The sequence below is a fragment of the Geotrypetes seraphini genome, chromosome 12 (assembly GCF_902459505.1).
Source record: "Geotrypetes seraphini chromosome 12, aGeoSer1.1, whole genome shotgun sequence".
NCBI lineage: Eukaryota > Metazoa > Chordata > Amphibia > Gymnophiona > Dermophiidae > Geotrypetes > Geotrypetes seraphini.
Window position 1 is genome coordinate 118195697 of NC_047095.1, and position 18340 is coordinate 118214036.

Below are 18340 nucleotides of genomic sequence, written 5' to 3' on the forward strand. Positions count from 1 at the left end.
TGTTGGAGGCCCTTCACTTAAACTCGAATTTAAAATCCTGTTCCTAACAGAAGGCCAGACAGAAAGGAGGTTGTAAGGAGATACAAAGGCTTTAAATGGTTCAGAGAGTGGCCAGAATAGTTTGGGGTTTACAAGAGAACACGCATGAGAAAACATTTAGAGGAGGACAAGAGAGATGTAATACATACAACCAAATCTTTGGAAAGCTGTAGAACTAGAGATTATGAAATGAAGCTGCAAGAGCAACATCTGGAAATACTTTTTCACGGTAAAGGGTGGTGGATGCCTGGAAAACCCTCCTGGTAGTGGGAGTAAAAATAGCGTTAAACAGTGGGAAACACCAGGTAGATGAGCGGGGGTAATGATAGTAGAAGCTGGAGTTGCGTTTCAACAATATAGATGTTTATATAGCTCTTTTTTTTACTTATGGGAATCCATATTTCTTGTGTGGTTCACTGAGTTTTTATGTTGAACTACTTTGGACTCCTGATGAAGGCTTTCCACCGAAACATGGCCTGCGTTAAGTCCTTGCTAATTTTTAAGTGTTTTTCTGGGATGGCTTTAGCTTTTTGAAATAGTTTACTGGTAGGATTGTAAGTGGCTCGAGGTTATTTACAGTTTCACCAGATCAAATTATTTACGGTCATTGGGGAAGGGAAGAATTAGATGGAGCTCTGTAGGATGGATAAGGCAAAGGAAATGGGATGAAAATGTGTGCATTAGATGTATTAATTATTATTTTTAAATAAATACTTGCAATTTGTTTTTAAAATAGTTTTATTGTATTGTGGTTCTTTTAATCCACTGTATAAACTGGAATATATATATTTAAATTAAATTAAAATTTTACAATAAAATACAATTCTCTTATCTGCATACATACTCCTGGCCTATGTTCCCTCTGAGTAAGTGAGCAATTGTTCATATATTCTAGGAGTGTTGCTGACAGATTTAAAAAAAAATACTTGCAAATCTGGAAAACTGTTGGTTCATATGACCAAAAATTTGCATGCACCTGGCCAATCCTTTGAGGGAGTATTGCTCCTGGCCCAGGCATTCTCTGCCCATTCTCCCTTCCTCTCTCTCCTAAAATACTAGTTGATGTCCACCTTGTCTACTAGCCCTGTTACTGCTGATAGTGTCCCAGACTTTATCTCTTATTCTTCCCCTGCTGAGAATTTTCTATATCTGCACCAGACTTTACCCTTCACTCCCTACCACTAAGAATCCTCTGTGCCCATCCGGGGCTTTATTCCTCACTTCATTATCACTTAGGATCTTCTGTACCCGGTAGTGGTCTGGTTTCTTCTGCGATTTTCTAGTATGGATTCTCACCTCTTCTTGCTTATGGAAAATGGATATTTTTGCATCCCTCTTTCCCAGGTTGTTGTTGCCACAAATATTGCAGAGACATCACTGACTATAGACGGGATTATTTATGTCATCGACCCTGGGTTCTGCAAGCAGAAAAGCTACAATGCCCGTACCGGCATGGAGTCCCTCATCGTCACACCTTGCTCCAAGGTAAAAGCATTGATCGTCTGCGTCTGTCATACTGCTTCCTTCTCTCTCTTGCACTGTCATTTCCTGTTTCAGCCTGGTAGCATTGAGCCTCTGTTTTCTATCTGTTCTCCCTCCTCTGATAAATATCTAGTCACACCTTGCGTTAATGTAATCCCTTTTTCTTTTTCTCTGTTTTTTGACCCTCATTTCCACCCCTCCGGGTCTCTCTCTGAATCAGATTTCATCTTTGTGCCTGCATCGCTTTTCAACAGGCCTCAGCGAATCAGCGAGCAGGCCGGGCGGGGCGAGTGGCGGCTGGGAAGTGCTTCCGTCTCTATACAGCCTGGGCGTACAAGAATGAGATGGAGGACACCACGGTGCCTGAAATCCAGAGAACCAACCTGGGAAATGTAGTGTTGCTGTTGAAGAGCCTGGGTATGGGTCCCTTATTACAGCTCTGCCCCATCACTTTCTCTTTACTGTACCATGTGGCACTAGGGAAACAAGGTCAAACTGCTGAAGAACCTGGGTACAGCCTCTGTGCTTGCTCTTGCACTCTCTCATTCTTTCTTACTTGATCATAGGTGAGCTTTTGCAATGGGATGAATTGGCACAGAGCTTAGTTCCGGATCAGTATAGACTGTCCACTATAAAGTATGTCATGCACTGCAGTTAGCTTGCAGTCTGATCTCTGTCTTGCACTGTCTCCATTACACCTTGTTCTGGAGTTTCCTATGACCCACTGTTCGTCCTCTGAAAACTTTCAGGACAGGATGATGGTGGCTGTTACAGAAGCAGACTTTCAGAAATAGGAGCATCCTCACTAGATCAGTCCAGAACCTGTTGGTGTTGCACCCATTAAACAGCAGGTGGAAACAGAATTGTACTCTGCCCTATAAAGACAATGTGAAGCTCCAGCACTCCAACATTTTTGTCTTAAGCAAGTGGAAGGCAGCCTGCTGGGCTGCTAATTTTCCTTCCTTTAAGCCCACCATATCAGCCCAGTGTTGTGCCCATTAGCCAACAGGGTGAAATAGAAAAATATTAAAGTGCTGAAGCTACACTTCTGTGCGGAGGTGATCAAAGGACAGATTCTACAGCACTCTTAAGTTAATGTTGCTGAATATCCCTCTTGTCAGCACTTGTCTTAGTAGCAGCACCTGAATAATTTAGAAAAAGTCAAATATAGGAAGGAGTTACCAATTCAGAGGATTCAAGTATGTGCAGCACACCAGAGAGCTATGTATGATGTATAATGATGCTTGCCACGTTCATCTCCCTTCAGGACATCCCCATCTCTCCTAAGAACCACCATTTAATTTTCCTTAATCCTCTTATTCTATCATACGAAATGGAGGGGGAAGAGGGAGCTTCTTGGAGCATATTAGAAAGACCCTAGGTATTTTGATGTCATCACTATTGCCAGTAATAAAAGGTTGGCCTCTCTCTCTCTCTCTTTCCACAGGGATCAATGATCTCATTCGCTTTGATTTCATGGACCCTCCTCCACATGAAACTTTGTTGCTGGCACTGGAGCAACTCTACGCTTTGGGGGCTCTAAATCATCTGGGAGAGCTCACCAAGGTAGCAGGTTTTCACAGTCTCTTGCATTGGAAAGAGGAAGCCCCCCCCCCCCCCCCTTCTTCAGACTAGACTCGGCATACAGTATAAATTTAAAAGATTTGTGCCACTTTAGACTGGAATGAGCCCACAAGTAGTGTTGGACAGCCTCTTCCTTCCATCCCAATGAGTCCTTTCCTGTTTGTGTGCATGTAATTTGTCGTCTGCGTGGTTCGTTACCCTGTACGTTTTCTGCATTAGATGAAATGTTTCGCTACTCATCCACGATGATTCTTGCTTCTGTTTCCAGCTTGGCAGGAGGATGGCAGAACTTCCTGTGGATCCCATGCTCTCCAAAATGATCCTGGCATCAGAACAGTAAGTGAAGGCCTGGGGTTGGTGTTCTTGGGCAGTGGCATACTAGTTGAAGACCATAATGCTGACCACCTCCAGCTATTCATTTTAAACATATTTTGGAAAATTATTTTCTACATCAAGGGGCTGAGATTTGGACTGGTCACCCACTGCAGATAAGAGCAATATCATCTTAATGTTGAGGATTTTTTTCCATAGTTTTTAAAACATAGAGGTCAATTCAGCTGGAGAGTTTCCATTTTTGTTGGGGGTTTTTGTTATTTTTTAGTCACTGATGACATTATTCCCAGATAATTAATGCAAGGCCATGTTTGGCACCATCTTGGGTATGTTTTTATGTGGCTGGCTATTTCTTATGCAGTTAAGTGCGGTATTGCTCCGCTTTGATCGGTTAAATGCTGGATATCGGTACTTAACCACATAACTATCTACTGTGCCCCTGTACCGCCTGTAAAATAGCCAGCTCTGAGTTCAGCAGAGACACTAAGGCCCAGATTCTATATAAGACACCTAAAGTTAGGCACCTAGATTGGCAAGCCTAACTTAATTTTAAGCTTAATTGGCTTAATAAAATTAATTGCTTTCTAGGTGCCTACCAGAAAGTGGGCATGGTTAAGGGCGGATTGTGGCATGTTTTGCGTGTAGGTGCCTACATGGTTCAGGCGCTGATCGATATTAGGAGCAAGAAATCTCTGGCATAAATAAGGGGTGCCTAAGGTTTTGACGTCTACAGGTGCCTGTCCAATTTAGCCACTAGAATGACATGTGCCACATTCCTAGGAGGTACCTAAGTTTTATGCGCCACTTATAGAATTGGGACGTAACCGGTTAAGTGTTACTGAATGTCAGCAGGTAGTCCCAAACAAGCTATTTAACTGGCCATTAGCCATTTCGAGCTGGTTGCTTTGAATATCGACCCCATAATTATTTTTCAATATTTTTTAAGGTTTGATCAGAGGAATTATTTTAAATATTGTTCTATATTTTTGTAACTCTCAGCTACTTGAAGTTGAATTCTTCTTTGTAATCTGCTCCAAAAGGCAAACTACAAGTCCATGGAATAGAATCGAGTATAAAAATCCCCATATTGAAAAGCTAGTTTGGAGAGAGAAATACACTGGGGGGGATAGGGAAGAATATACTGTCTTTGCATTGGATGAATAAGGTGCCAGAAATCCCAGCCTGGGATCCTAGGCTGGGGTGTGGGGAAGCCGATTCTGTTCTCTGCACTGAAAAGGATGTGGGGGTGTGGAATTCAGTTCTCATCTCGTTTCTCATAGGTATAAGTGTTCGGAACAAATCCTCACCATTGCAGCTATGCTGTCGGTGAACAATGCTATCTTCTACCGCCCCAAAGATAAGATGGTGCATGCTGACAATGCCAGGATGAATTTCTTTGTGCCCGGCGGTGATCACCTTGTGCTGCTCAATGTTTACACACAGGTGAGAAAAAAGTGAGATGAGGCCTTGTACCCATGTCCTGAGTCCTCCAGTGCTTTAAATGAGACACTTCTCTGTCCCTATGTCCATTCCTTCTGGTCTACAAAGTCCTAGAGGTGACAAGGCTCTGTATTCCTGTGTCTATCTCTGAACTCTAGTCCCTAGTGTTCCTGAGGTAACAAGCTGACCCTGCGCCTACCAGGCCCTAGAGGTGACAGCTTTGTATTCTTGTGCTCATCCCCTGAATTCTCCAATACCCCAAGTCCTAGAGGTGATGGGCTTTGGGTTCCTGTGTCTATTCCTGAGTTCCTAGAGTCTTAGAGGTAGGTGACAGGCTCTGTATCCCTATGTCCATCCATCAAGTCCTAGAAGTAATGGGCTCCCTTGTCTGTCTCCAAGTCCTCCAGTTCCTGGTGTCAATGAGGTGATGAGATTTTGTATTGCAACATCCACAAGACACCAATATAATCACAGCAAGAGATCTGTTTAAAGAGGAAAAGGGTCTTAGAAACTTGCTCAGAACTATAAATATTCAACAGAACTGGTTCCAAATTTCAATCACTGACCCTAAAAAAACCTCTCCATCACCGAGTCCAGTTGGGTTTGGCTGGGAGCATATATAAGATAAGTCTTTGACTCTATACTGACTGACAATCAAGTTAAAACTTTACAAATAATTGAAAATTTAAAAATTAACAAATTCATTCTTATTCTAAAAATTAGTTGAGAATATAAAATGAGTTATTTTAGGGTCAGTGATTGAAATTCTGTTGAATATTTATGATTTATGGTTCTGAGCAGGTTTCTGCTCTTTCCCTCTCTTTAAACAGATCACTTGCTGTGGATGTTGTAATTGACAATTGATTAGACACCAGGTCCATTTGTTTGGTTTGGTGATGGGATTTTGTATCCCTGACTGTGCTCATCCTGTTTACTCTCTTAGTGGGTAGAAAGTGGCTTTTCCACCCAGTGGTGCTATGAGAACTTCATCCAGTTCCGTTCGATGAGACGAGCCCGGGATGTACGGGAGCAGCTGGAGGGGCTCATGGAGAGGATTGAGATGGATCTCACATCCTGTGAAGGTGACAACATCCCAATCAGGAAAGTAAGTGATGGGACAAAGATTTTATCCTAGGCGTGATCTGCTACTACTAATAGCACTACTCGATGTACTTGGGTGTTTAACCGTTACATGAAATCTTATTCAAGAACCTTTATAGAAACAAATGCAGTGCCTCATGGAGTTTTCTAACTACTACGCTTTAATTTAAAGATAAATGAATTTAAAATATTTATAAAAAGAAAAAAAAAACCCCGAAAATTAGAAATTTATTTCATAACGGAGGTATGTGGAGGCTTGCTACTGATCAGCCTAACTTGAATGTAGCCTACTAAGGTCCTTCCCCCATTCTAAAAGAAGAAAAAAGATTTGTACTAAGGGATCTTTGTGACTGGACATATTTAGAAGGTATTTCTTAGTCAGGGATAAAAATAAGAGTTAATGGTACAATTGAGTACTTTTCTTTATCTGTTTATGTAAGATTAGGACCATACTGCTAGCTATCCGTTTACACAAGGGCTGCTTATTCATTAAACAGATGATGCAGCCAAAAATCCACTTAAGGCTATTCCAATACAGTCCTGGAGGGCCACAGGCCCTGGTTAGGTTTTCAGGCTATCCCTAATGTGGGTCCTGCGTTGGATACCAAGATGCCTGAAGAATAGCCAACAACTTGATAGGGTTGTAGGAGTGCACTGTGACACCTCTTCCTTAAGTAGCTAGCTTTAAGCAGTGAGTGTTCCTTTACATCAGGGGTGTCCAATGTTGGTCCTCGAGGGCTGCAGTCCAGTCGGGTTTTCAGGATTTCCCCAATGAATATACATGAGGTCTATTTGCATGCACTGCTTTCATTGTATGCTAATAAATCTCATGCATATTCACTGGGGAAATCCTGAAAACCCGACTGGACTGCGGCCCTCGAGGACCGACATTGGACACCCCTGCTTTACATATTGCTCTAGTACAGACCATAGAACGTATGTCGTTAGCATCACCAAAGTCCAAGACTCTCTTACTTTTCCGCTGATATGAAGCGGGATCATCACAGGTGGCCTAGAACCTGTGTCGCATTCCTGTGCTTGGGGCTCATTCCCCCTTGTCGTCATTTAACATTACACTCTCTCCCCCGCAGGCGATTACAGCAGGCTATTTCTACCACACTGCACGGCTGACACGGGGAGGGTTTAAGACAGTGAAACACCAGCAGACTGTCTACGTGCATCCCAACAGCTGCCTGTTTGAGGAGCAGCCGCGCTGGCTCATTTACCACGAGCTGGTATTCACCACCAAGGAGTTCATGCGACAGGTCAGTCAGTGCCTGTGCCCTTGCTTTCAGCCATTACTGCAACCTTGCATGTTTTAGCTTAAATGCCATTTTCTCATCCAGCAGTAGAAACATAGAAGCCAAATGGCCCATCCACAGTAACCCTGATCTCTTCCTCTCTCGAAGAGATGCCACAGGCTTTCTTGAATTCAGACATAGTCTGTTTCCACCACCTCTTCCGGGAGACTGTTCCATGCATCTACCACCCTTTCTGTAAAAAAGTATTTCCTCAGATTACTCTGGAGCCTATCACCTCTTAGCTTCATCCTAGCCCCTTTCATTGCAGAGTTTCCTTTCAAATGAAAAGACTCAACTCATACACATTTATATTATGTAGGTATTTAAATGACTCTCATATCTCCCCTCGCCCGCCTTTCCTCCAAAGTATACAGATTGAGATCTTTAAGTCTGTCCCCATACGTCTTATAAAGACCACATACCACATTAGTAGCCTTCCTATGGACCAACTCCATCACACCATTTTAGTGGCCTTACTATGGACTGACTCCACTCTTTTTATATCTTTTTTGAAGGTGCGGTCTCTAGAATTGTACACAATATTCTAAATAAGGTCTCACCAGAGTCTTATACAGAGACATCAATACCTCCTTTTTCCTACTGGCCATACCTCTCCCTATGCAACTTAGCATCCTTCTAGCTTTCGCCATCACCTTTTCAACCTGTTTGGCTACTTTAAGATCATTGCATACAATCACACCCAAATCCCGCTCTTCCATCGTGCACATAAGTTTTTCACCCCCTAAACTGTACCATTCCATCTGGTTTTCTTAGCATTAAATTTTAGCTGCCAAATTTCAGAACTTTCTTCAAGCTTCGCCAGGTCTTTCTTCATGTTATTCACACCATCCAGCGTGTCTACTCTATTGCAGATTTTGGTTTCGTCCGCAAAGAGGCAAATCTTACCCGACAACCCTTCAGCAATATCATTTATAAAAATGTTTTAAAAATTTTTTATAATTGATATTGCTGAAGGGTTGTCGGATAAGATTTACCTTTTTGCGGATAATACCAAAATCTGCAATAGAGTTAGACACGCTGGATGGTGTGAATAACATGAAGAAAGGAACGGTACAGTTTAGGGGGTGAAGAACTTATGTGCAAGACGGAAGAGCGGGACTTGGGTGCGATTGTATGCAATGATCTTAAGGTGGCCAAACAGGTTGAAAAGGTAACGGCGAAAGCTAGAAGGATACTAGATTGCATAGAGAGAGGTATGGGCAGTATGAAAAAGGGAGGTATTGATGCTTCTGTATAAGACTCTCATTTAGAATATTGTATACAATTCTGATGGCCACACCTTCAAAAAGATATATAAAGGATGGAGTCGATCCAGAGGAAGGCTACTAAAATGATATGTGGGCTTCATAATAAGGCATATGGGGACAGACTTAAAGATCTCAATTTGTATACTTTGGAGGAAAGGCAGGAGAGGGGAGATATGATGGAGACGTTTAAATACCTACGTAATGTAAATGCGCATGAGTCAAGTCTCTTTAATTTGAAAGAAAACTCTGCAATGAGAGGGCATAGGCTCAGGAGTAATCTAAGGAAATACTTTTTTACAGAAAGAGTGGTAGATGCGTGGAAGTCTCCTGGAAGAGGTGATGGAGACTGGACCACACACTGTGTCTAAATTCAAGAAACCTGGGATAGGGACGTGGGATCTCTTAAGAGAGAGGAAGAGATAGTGGATGGGCAGACTGGATGGGCCATTTGGCCTTTATCAGTCATTATATTTCTATGACCACTCACTCCTGCTACACTAAACTCTCAGTCTCTAATGCCCCCTTCCCCCAACAGATGAGCTGGAGGAACATGAACACCCTCCTCCCAGTTGCTGCTGCGTTGTCTAAAATGAGAATTCCCCTCCTTGGTGCATCTTGGGATGCACTGTGGAGGGTCCCAAGGCTCTGATTGGACGCCTTAGGACCCTTCCCGATGTATCCAGGGAGGGGCCTGAGGCTCTGGGCCAATCCCAAGATGCACCAGGAAGTGGAATTCCCATTTTAGACAATGTAGCAGCAGCAGCAGCTGGGAGGAGGGTGTCCAAGTCCCTCTGGCTCATCTGTTGAGGTAAGGGGTAGGAGGCGGCGGAGACAAAGAGTTTAGTTAGTGCAGCAGGAGAGAGTGTGGGCTTATCTCCCGCTGTTGTTGTTTTTGGGTTTGTTTTGTTATGGCGTTCCAGCGTTTTTTCTACGCATGTGCCTATCACTTTCACCAGCGATAGGCACATGCAAATTTAGTGAATCTTTGCTGAGGTCCGGCGACCTCATTTGCATGTGCAGTTTTTTAAAGAATGTCTCGTGTTTATAGATTCAGTATCAAAACAGCTGTTAGCAGGCCATCACTTTTTAACGCAGGTTTTTGAGAATCCTCTTCTAGGTTCTTACCTTGTTAATCTTCTTTCTTGTAAACCAGGCACAAGCAACAGGTTAGAGATGTTGCTGGGGATGCACAGCAGGGATTGAATGTGGGGGAGGGGCAGCGGGGGGAAGAGTGCAAGGGGACACATAGCATAGTGATGCTGGGCGCCACCACCCCTGACACCTTCTCTTGCTATGCTGCTGAAGCCAACTAAATCTGATGACTCTGTGCTCAAAACTAACAGTGAAGGATGTATGTCAACTTATCCAACTCTAGTACTACAACAGGTTGACACTAAATTATTGCCTAAGTGGAGGAAAAGATCTCAGAAACACAACATTGGGAAAATATTTCGTTATCCTGAGATTTTTCAGTGGTGACAGGTTTCTTTCATTGATGAAAAAACCTCCACCCTAACCGATTTGCTATTATATTTTTTCCAATGTTTTTATAGCAAATTTGTCATTAATCTTTGTTTAACTTTATACAGTGGAACCTTGGTTTGCGAGCATAATTCGTTTCAGAAGCATGTTCGTAAACCAAAGTGCTCTTATATCAAAGCGAGTTTCCCCATAGAAAGTAAGGGAAACCCTCATGATTCATTCCACATCCCCATAAGACCCCCCCCCACCCCTCTGAGGCCACTAGCGCGCTTCCAACCCACAGGACATGCCTGTGCCCAAAGAGCCTGCCGCTGAACCTTGAACATCTGCACATGCTCAAGGCCTTCTGGCTCCCGCTCTCTCCGAGATTATAATGAGATTCCGAGAATCTCATTATAATCTTGGAGAGAGCAGGAGCTAGAATCTCTATGGGCACAGGCATGTCCTGTGGGTTGGTGCCAGTGCCAAATCGCAGTTTGGGAGGTGGGGTGGGTGAAGCCGGTTCCCAGGGGTGGAAGCATGCTAGTAGCCTCTTGGGGGGGGAGGGAGGGTCTTTTGGGGATGTGGAATGAATCATGAGTTTCCCTTACTTTCTATGGGGAAACTCGCTTTGATATACGAGCACTTTGGTTTATAAACATGCTTCTGAAACAAATTATGCTCACAAACCAAGGTTCCACTGTATAAAGTTAAACAAAGATTAATGACAAATTTCCTATAAAAACATTGCAAAAAGTTAAAAAAGATTGAAAAAACATAATAGCAACTAGGTTAGGGTGGAAGTTTTTTGATCAATGAAAGAGACCTCTCACCACTGAAAAATCTTGGGATAATGAAATATGTTCCCAATGTGGTATTTCTGAGATCTTTTCCTCCACTTAGGCAATATGTCCTCTGTTTGAGCTCTCTCTTTTTTCACTTCCTTGCCAAGCCATTTACATAAGACCTTTGGTTTTCACCTTGACAGATCATTGAAATTGACAGTACCTGGCTGCTGGAAGTGGCTCCACACTACTATAAATCCAAAGACCTGGAAGATGCTTCCAGCAAGAAGATGCCCAAGAAAATTGGGAAGACGCGGGAGGAGCTGGGCTGACGATGGTGGTGTGACCATGAGCTAATGCTGAGGCTCCAAAGCTACAGGTGCTAATGGCCCTGGGACAGTGGAGGGCAAGCTGATCTTTGAGAGCTGAAAGAAAAGACTCAAAAATTGACAGTTTCAAGAACTGTGATCGCAGTCAGCAAGAGGAGACTGAATTTTGTAAATCTTATTTATAAAATAAAGCTAAACAGACCAGCTTTAGTGATGTTTGCAGAATAAAACCTTTGCCCCTGCAGCACAGAGCAGGAGATTGACCAGGAACGATACCAAACTGGCAATAAACACAGCCTGAGCATTCTCATCCAGTTCCACAGTGCAAAAAGTTACAATGTTGCATTAACAAATTAAGCCCAGAACAGGAACAGATTAGACATGGGGAGAGCCCTGTGTTCAGTATGTATACTTCCCCTGTATTCAAAGGCTATTGATTAAGGTGGTGGGATCAAGCACCATGCTGTCATTAACAGCAGCTTGAAATTATGTTGCTGTCCCTCTCTCCATTCTGTGTTGCGAGGATGAGAACAGACTCTTAGGGAGCTGTGGTCCAGCCTGGACTCCTGTGTGATCTCTTGTATATTACAACAAAGTGACAAGACTACTCCACTTCCATACCAGCAGTGGGCAGTACAAACAGTTACCTAGTTTACAATTCAGAGTGGGATTAGCATTTGCTCTGAAGAACACACCCCTTTAATATGGTGTCAAGGTGGGCCAGAGCACTTGCTTCTCTTGATCATTTTCCCCCAATAAAACCTAAGATCTCTCAAGTTTGTGACCGTTTAAATTCCACCAGGCTGCTAGGGTTACATCTCCCCAATGAAAGATTAGGTTCTTACCTTATCTTCACATGTATGTTAGGTGATCAATCCCCAGCCACAAATCGGCTTTGCAGAAGTGTGTCACTCAAAGCTTTCAGCACCTCATTCCCAGTGGAGTACCCCTTTCAGTTTGTCCCAAAGCAATCGATCCCCACTAGAATAGAACACAAAGCAAGAGGGGTACAGGAAACTTCCCTACAAATGTCATACATATCTGTTCTGATCTGCAACTTATAAAAAGAACAATTATTAACAAGCATTTATAACATAGCAGCAACAGTAAAGCAGCCTGCTATATGCTACAAGCACTATCATCAAAGGAGCCAGGAGCTCAAAAGTACTCATACAGGATTTCTTTATGTTTAGCCATCTGACTGACAGGAGAGGAACTCCAACTCTGGAATTTAGAAATATCCGAGGTGGAAAACAGGTGAATCAAGAATACTGAGGGCAGGCTGTCCTGTGAAGATTAACAGAAAGATGATTATCCAGGTAAGAACCTAATTTTTCACTGTTACATCTACAAAGGAGTCCGTACATTAGGTGAGGTACCAAAGCAATGGCTGACGTCTAGGGTGGGACAGAAAAATCTGCCTCAAACCTGAGGACCCAAGGCAGTATCCTCTCGAGCCACTATGTCTTCTCTGTAAAAACTTGTAAAGGAATGAAGAGTAGACCAAGAATCTACTCTACAGATCTCTGCAGAAGGAGCTGCCCGAGACTCCACCCATGAAGATATGACATTCCTGGTCGAATGTGCCTTAAGAGAAACTGGCAGCTGCTTGCCACAGGCGACTTATGTTGACAAAATGGCCATGTGAATCCATCTGGCTATAGAAGCCTTGGACAGTGTTCTGCCCTGTCTGGACTGACTGGTTAACACAAAAGATGATGGTCTGAAAACCAAAAATCATTGGTCTTTTCCAGGTAATGAAGTAAAACTTTTTGCACATCCAGTTTCTGTAAAATCCTAATCTGCTTACCCAAGTCTGTGGGTTGAAAAGCAGGCAGACGAACCTCTTGCTTGATGTGGAAATCAGATACAACCAAAATAAGGAAGGAAGACTATAGAGAGCTTATCTAGCCTCCATGAACCTGAGAAAGGGCTCTCTCCAGCAAAGAGCTTGCAATTTTGATATTTTTCTTGCTGAGACAATTGCCAACATGAACACCATCTTCACCATCTTCACCATGAGATCCTTTAAAATGATGTTAAGATTCCAGGACAGAAAAGGTTGACTTGGCAGAGGCCACAAATGAAGTGCACCTCTTAGGAATTTGGTCACATCTGGATGAGCTGCCAGCAAAACTTTACTTCCTTGCACCTAGGAGCATGAGAGACCTGCCGCTTTAAATTTGAAGGATGCCACTGCAAGTCCTTTTTCTAGATTAGCCTGCAGAAAGGCAAGGATAACCGGAATGGGAGCCTGTAGCGGCTCCACCAAATCCTTTTTACACTAATGTTGAAAAGCCTTCCAAGCTTTGACATAGGCGCTTTAGCTCGGAGTAGAGTAGCTGTAGCTGCTTCCAAATATCCCTTGTAAACTAGGGCTGGGAGCTAAAGAGCCATGCTGTAAGACCAGAGTGCTCTGGATTCTCCACGGGAAATGTTCCCTGACTGAGAAGCCCTGAATGAACCAGGAGCTTGAAGCCCCTACCTTTTGAAGATGTACTTTGTTCACATACCATGGTCGGTGGTGTCTGGGGCAACTAGAATCACGAGTCCTGGATGAGTCGCAATCTTGCAGATGACCCAGCCCACCATGGGCCAAGGCTAGAAGACATAAAGGAGACCAGGGCTGAACTAACACATCAAAATCCTAAGCTTGCCGGTTCTTCTCTTCGACTGAAAAAGTGCCTCACTTTTAAGTTTTTGACAGAAGCCATCAAATCTAGTACTGGTCTGCCCCAGCGATATATAATGAGTTTGAACGCCCTCCAAGATGGCCGCCGCTAAAAAAACCCAAAAAAATCACACCAAAAATAGCCCATGGCAGCTTTTTAGAAAAACAAAAAACACTGAAATAAGGGTGTTGGGAGGAGGTAGGGGACCTGAACCCTGACCCCCAGAAACCCTCAAAAAGGTTTTTTTTACTCCCCTCCCCCCCCCACACTTTTCCCCTAGGAAATAAGGAGGCTGTACTTACAGATCAGTAAAAGTTGCCTGCCTGTCAGCTTTCCTTGCAGCCTGAGAGAATGGAAAGGGCTTTCTGCCTCAGAACTTCAATGAAATGGCTCCAAACCAGGAAATCTTTGGGCTACCAGATAGATCGACCCCAACAAGAGACCTCCACCCCCACAGAATCTCAGAGCGCAAGGGGGGGGGATACAAATAAACAACTGGCTATCAGGGGAATGGACCCCAAGCCCTGAAGTGGCATACTGCAGGCTAGCTCTACAGGTCCAACCGAGGGCTTGCCCTATGAGCTGCAGCCCGGCTCCGTGGAACCTGCTTTTTTTCCCCAGGCAGAAAGCCCCAAATATGGAGTCTCAGGGCACCGAAGCCTCAAAAAAAAAAAAAGGAAACATACAGCCAAAAGTAATAAAAACTAAATAGAGCAGAATAGAAACAACTCTGCACAATTCGCTTACAGAAAGATAAAGTGAAGGGGGCACTACACTACACTGGGAATGAGGGAGGTGCCAAAAGCTGCGAGTGACACTTCTGCAAAGCCAGTTTGCGGCTGGAATTGATCACCTTACGTACAGACTCCTGTGCAGATGTAACAGAATCTAAGAATACACAACGCAGCAGCAACTAAGGGCACTGTTTCCCCCTCAGCCCACTTCAGAATGGAAATAGCTCACACATTCTGTGACTGCTTGGACAGTTTGAGTTCTTAGTTAAATGAGAAACCATAAACCACAAAAAAGTCCAGTAGAATACAAGCCCACGCAGGCCAAACAGGAAAGAAAAAACAGTGGGACTGGACAATGGGCTTTCCACCAATTAACCAAAGCCAACAGAATGCTATAACATGGTTTATTAATGTTCAAGTTGAAAGAAAACCCAACACATGATAATCTCGGAGAGGGTGAGGGCCAGAAGGCCTTGAGCATGCGCAGATGCTCAGGGCCCCACAGCAGCCCAGCAGAGAACCAGTGGCCGGCACTTTCAGCACAGGTAAGGACAGGGCCGGTCAGTGGGGGGAGGAGGCGATCTTGGTCGCGAAGGGAGGGAGCAGCGCCGGTGGCCTCGGGGGAGTAGCAAAGCCGATTCCCGGGGTGGGGTGTCAAAGTGGAGGACAGTAGTGGGAGAAGACAAAAGAAGGGATATGGGTCTGGTGTCAGCTCGGCTGTTGGGTCGGAGAGATGTACCTAAGTCAGTGGAACAAATCATCTGAGTTGCCATTATGGCCTATTTGCTTTGATATACAAGCACTTTGGATTACGAGCATGCTTCTGGAACGAATTATGCTCGCAAACCAAGGTACCACTGTACTATATAGTTTCTCAAACTGCGTGGAACGTGACAGCGCCAAATTGGAACATACTAAGAAACAGATTTTATAAGTTAACAAAAACAGAGTGGTGCAATTAGATCTCTGAGAAACAACCATAACATTGTAATTAAACCAGCCGATAAAGGCAGTAGAATTGTTATACAGAATGAAATCGAATGACAAGTAAATAATAAGGAATACTATGTTCCTCTAACAAATGACCCTACTGAAACTCTAAAAGAAGAAATATCAGAAATTGTTCAGGTTGCTTTTCAGCAGGTTATCTTACAAATAAGGAAAGAGACTCTTATCACAAAAACACCAGTTATTCCCGCTATCTACATCTAGACTCATAAATCTATTTTTCAACCACCAGGCTGACCCATTGTTTCCAGTAATGGCTCAATACTTGAACCGTTATCTATCCTTGTAAACTTTTTTAACATCCATCCCACTATCAACCTTCTGTATGATTTTGAGGGTGACCTCTCCGCCATTCACTTAGTCACTCTGGACATAAGAATCCCTTTACACAAACATTCCTCAATTAGAATCCTTGATTAGTATAGAATACTCTTAGAAATAAAACATTGTACTGCAGGATTCCTAACCTTCTTATTGTTACTCTTGCAGCGATAGATTTGACCAAAACTTACTTTATATTTCAAGAAAAGATATACCAACAAATAAAAGGCATTGCTATGGGTGCCTCGATGACACCCGCCATTGCTAACATATGTGGCCCTAAACAAATACCAGCCATGCTTCCATTCCAAAACCAGTCTAGGCCCAAAGGGCTAAACAGGCAGGCTGAAGAAATATGCCCTGCCATACACTGCTGCTTCATAACAGAGAAACCCATAGAGGCCAAGAATGCCTCAGTCCTGTGACCTCTTACGCTCTCTGGAGGGCAGAGGACCCCAGGATCGGCTGCAAATCTCTACTCTTTGAAATGCTTTTGCCGAAATACAAATGCATAGTGGCGTGCAACTCCCCTCCCCCCCCCCCCCCACACACACACCGTGCAGCACAAAATAACCAGGTTAGGGCAGGTCCTGTGCCAGTCTGAAGGGACTGAAAAAAACCCCAAACCAAACTAGTAAAGTAAAATTGTTCCCTTGCTTGCACATACAAAAAAGCAGAGCACATCGCCAAAATTAAATTGGGGGTGGGGGGGAGAAAAACTCTCAAAAGGAACTTTGTGGGCACTGAACTCTGACAGCAGAACCACCGACATGGGCCTCCAGGGAAAAATGTGGTGGTTGGTCTGAAGCCGACGCAGCAGCCAACATGACAGATGTTCCCACCAAAACCACTAAGAGATTGCGGCGGTGCCAGAAAATGGGGGCCTTCCCAAGCGATTCTGCCTGCTGCCGTCCCCAAACACTGCACCACTATGGCAGCATCCCCTCTACAGCTAGCCCTCAAACAACCAAATTGACAGGCTCCCACCGGATCGACACTGCAGCACGAGCAAGCAGGGCACTTTTTCAGACATTTGCAGTTTGAATTCATTGTGGCTTTATTTATTGTATTTTCCTTTATGCAAGAGCAGACCCCCACAGGCTCTCTAGACTGGCTGCTTTAGCAGCAGAGGAGCACAGTCAAGGCACACTGAAAAATCCCTTAGGAAAGTGGGGGGAGGGATCTGGCCACCTAGGTTTGGGCACCCCCAGGGCTAGAAAGACCCCCTTGGGCCTCAACCCCAGTCTAGCACAAGTCTGCGAAAAGGGAAGCCGTGGATGGTATGGCCAAAAATATTCCCAATCTGAGCTCCAAATATATGCCTGCACAGATGTGTCCACTACCTGCTAGAGACAGAGAACAAAACTGGCTGGCTCAGGGACTGCACAGCTGGTATATAGCCAGGATTCTCAGTCCACCACCTGCCGGTTGGGGTGCACATACCCATCTGTGCCAGTCTGGAGAGACACTATGGAATAAACTTTTATGATAGCAGAATCTATAAACATCCTTTTCATAATCATTTTTACTTTCCAAGTAGTTTAGCAAATTGCTTTATCATAAGCCAGTATTTCTTACATAGACAAGACTTGCATAACAAGCACAACCAACTTCTTCCCAGACCTGATGTCCACATCACCCTAAAACAGGGGTGTCCAACCTACGTCCCCGTGAAATATTTTGTGTGGCCCCGGTCGAGGACAATGCAATGTTTTCCTCTGCTGCCCCTAGGTGTTTACCGGCTTGCCGGCTCCCTCCTCTGTCTTGCTGCAGCGTTTGCACATTTTTGCGGCCCCAGAAACATTTTTTTCGGCCAATGCGGCCCAGGGGAGCCAAAAGGTTGGACACCCCTGCCCTAAAATGTGAGAATCGTAGGGCAGACAAAAGAGCAATAATCTGAATGTTAGATAAGTACAGGTGGTTTTCTATTTGATTTGATCTATGAAGATTAAATGGACTTTGCTTAGCATGGTTACAAGCAAAGCTCATTAATGGAGGGGGGGAGTGAATGTAATTTTTAATAAAGTAACTGGCTGAACTACAAACTTAGAGGTCACTACAGAAAGCTAACACGAACAGTAGCGTATGCACCTTGGAAGCGGAAATCCATGCAGGACGTACTTCTTGAACGGAGAAACTTTAACTAAGACTTCAGCAGAACGAGATTTAGGAGTAATCATCAGTGCAGACATGAAAACTGCCAATCAAGTGGAGAAGGCTTCATCTAAGGCAAGGCAGATATTGGGTTGTATCAATAGAAGTTTCGTCAGCCGAAAGCCTGAAGTCATAATGCCGTTGTACAGGGCCATGGTGAGACCTCATCTGGAGTACTGTGTGCAATTCTGGAGGCCACATTACAGTAAAGATGTGCGCAGAATTGAATCGGTTCAGTGGACGGCAACCAGGATGATCTCGGGGTTCAAGAGTCTCTCGTACGAAGAGAGACTGAACAAATTGCAGCTCTACACTCTCGAGGAACGTA

General features: G+C 44.0%; 1 protein-coding gene across 1 annotated transcript in view; it reads left to right on the forward strand.

The window, feature by feature from the left end:
• The window catches only part of DHX16 (DEAH-box helicase 16), a 48225-nt gene extending 33754 nt beyond the window's left edge, over positions 1-14471 (forward strand). The window contains exons 13-20 of the mRNA XM_033915383.1: positions 1384-1524; positions 1776-1938; positions 2969-3087; positions 3374-3441; positions 4719-4881; positions 5822-5983; positions 7071-7244; positions 10998-14471. Of these exons, the coding sequence (XP_033771274.1) occupies positions 1384-1524; positions 1776-1938; positions 2969-3087; positions 3374-3441; positions 4719-4881; positions 5822-5983; positions 7071-7244; positions 10998-11126 (1119 nt within the window). The 3' untranslated portion in view covers positions 11127-14471. The remainder of the gene's footprint in view (positions 1-1383; positions 1525-1775; positions 1939-2968; positions 3088-3373; positions 3442-4718; positions 4882-5821; positions 5984-7070; positions 7245-10997) is intronic.
• The last annotated feature ends 3869 nt before the right edge of the window (positions 14472-18340 follow it).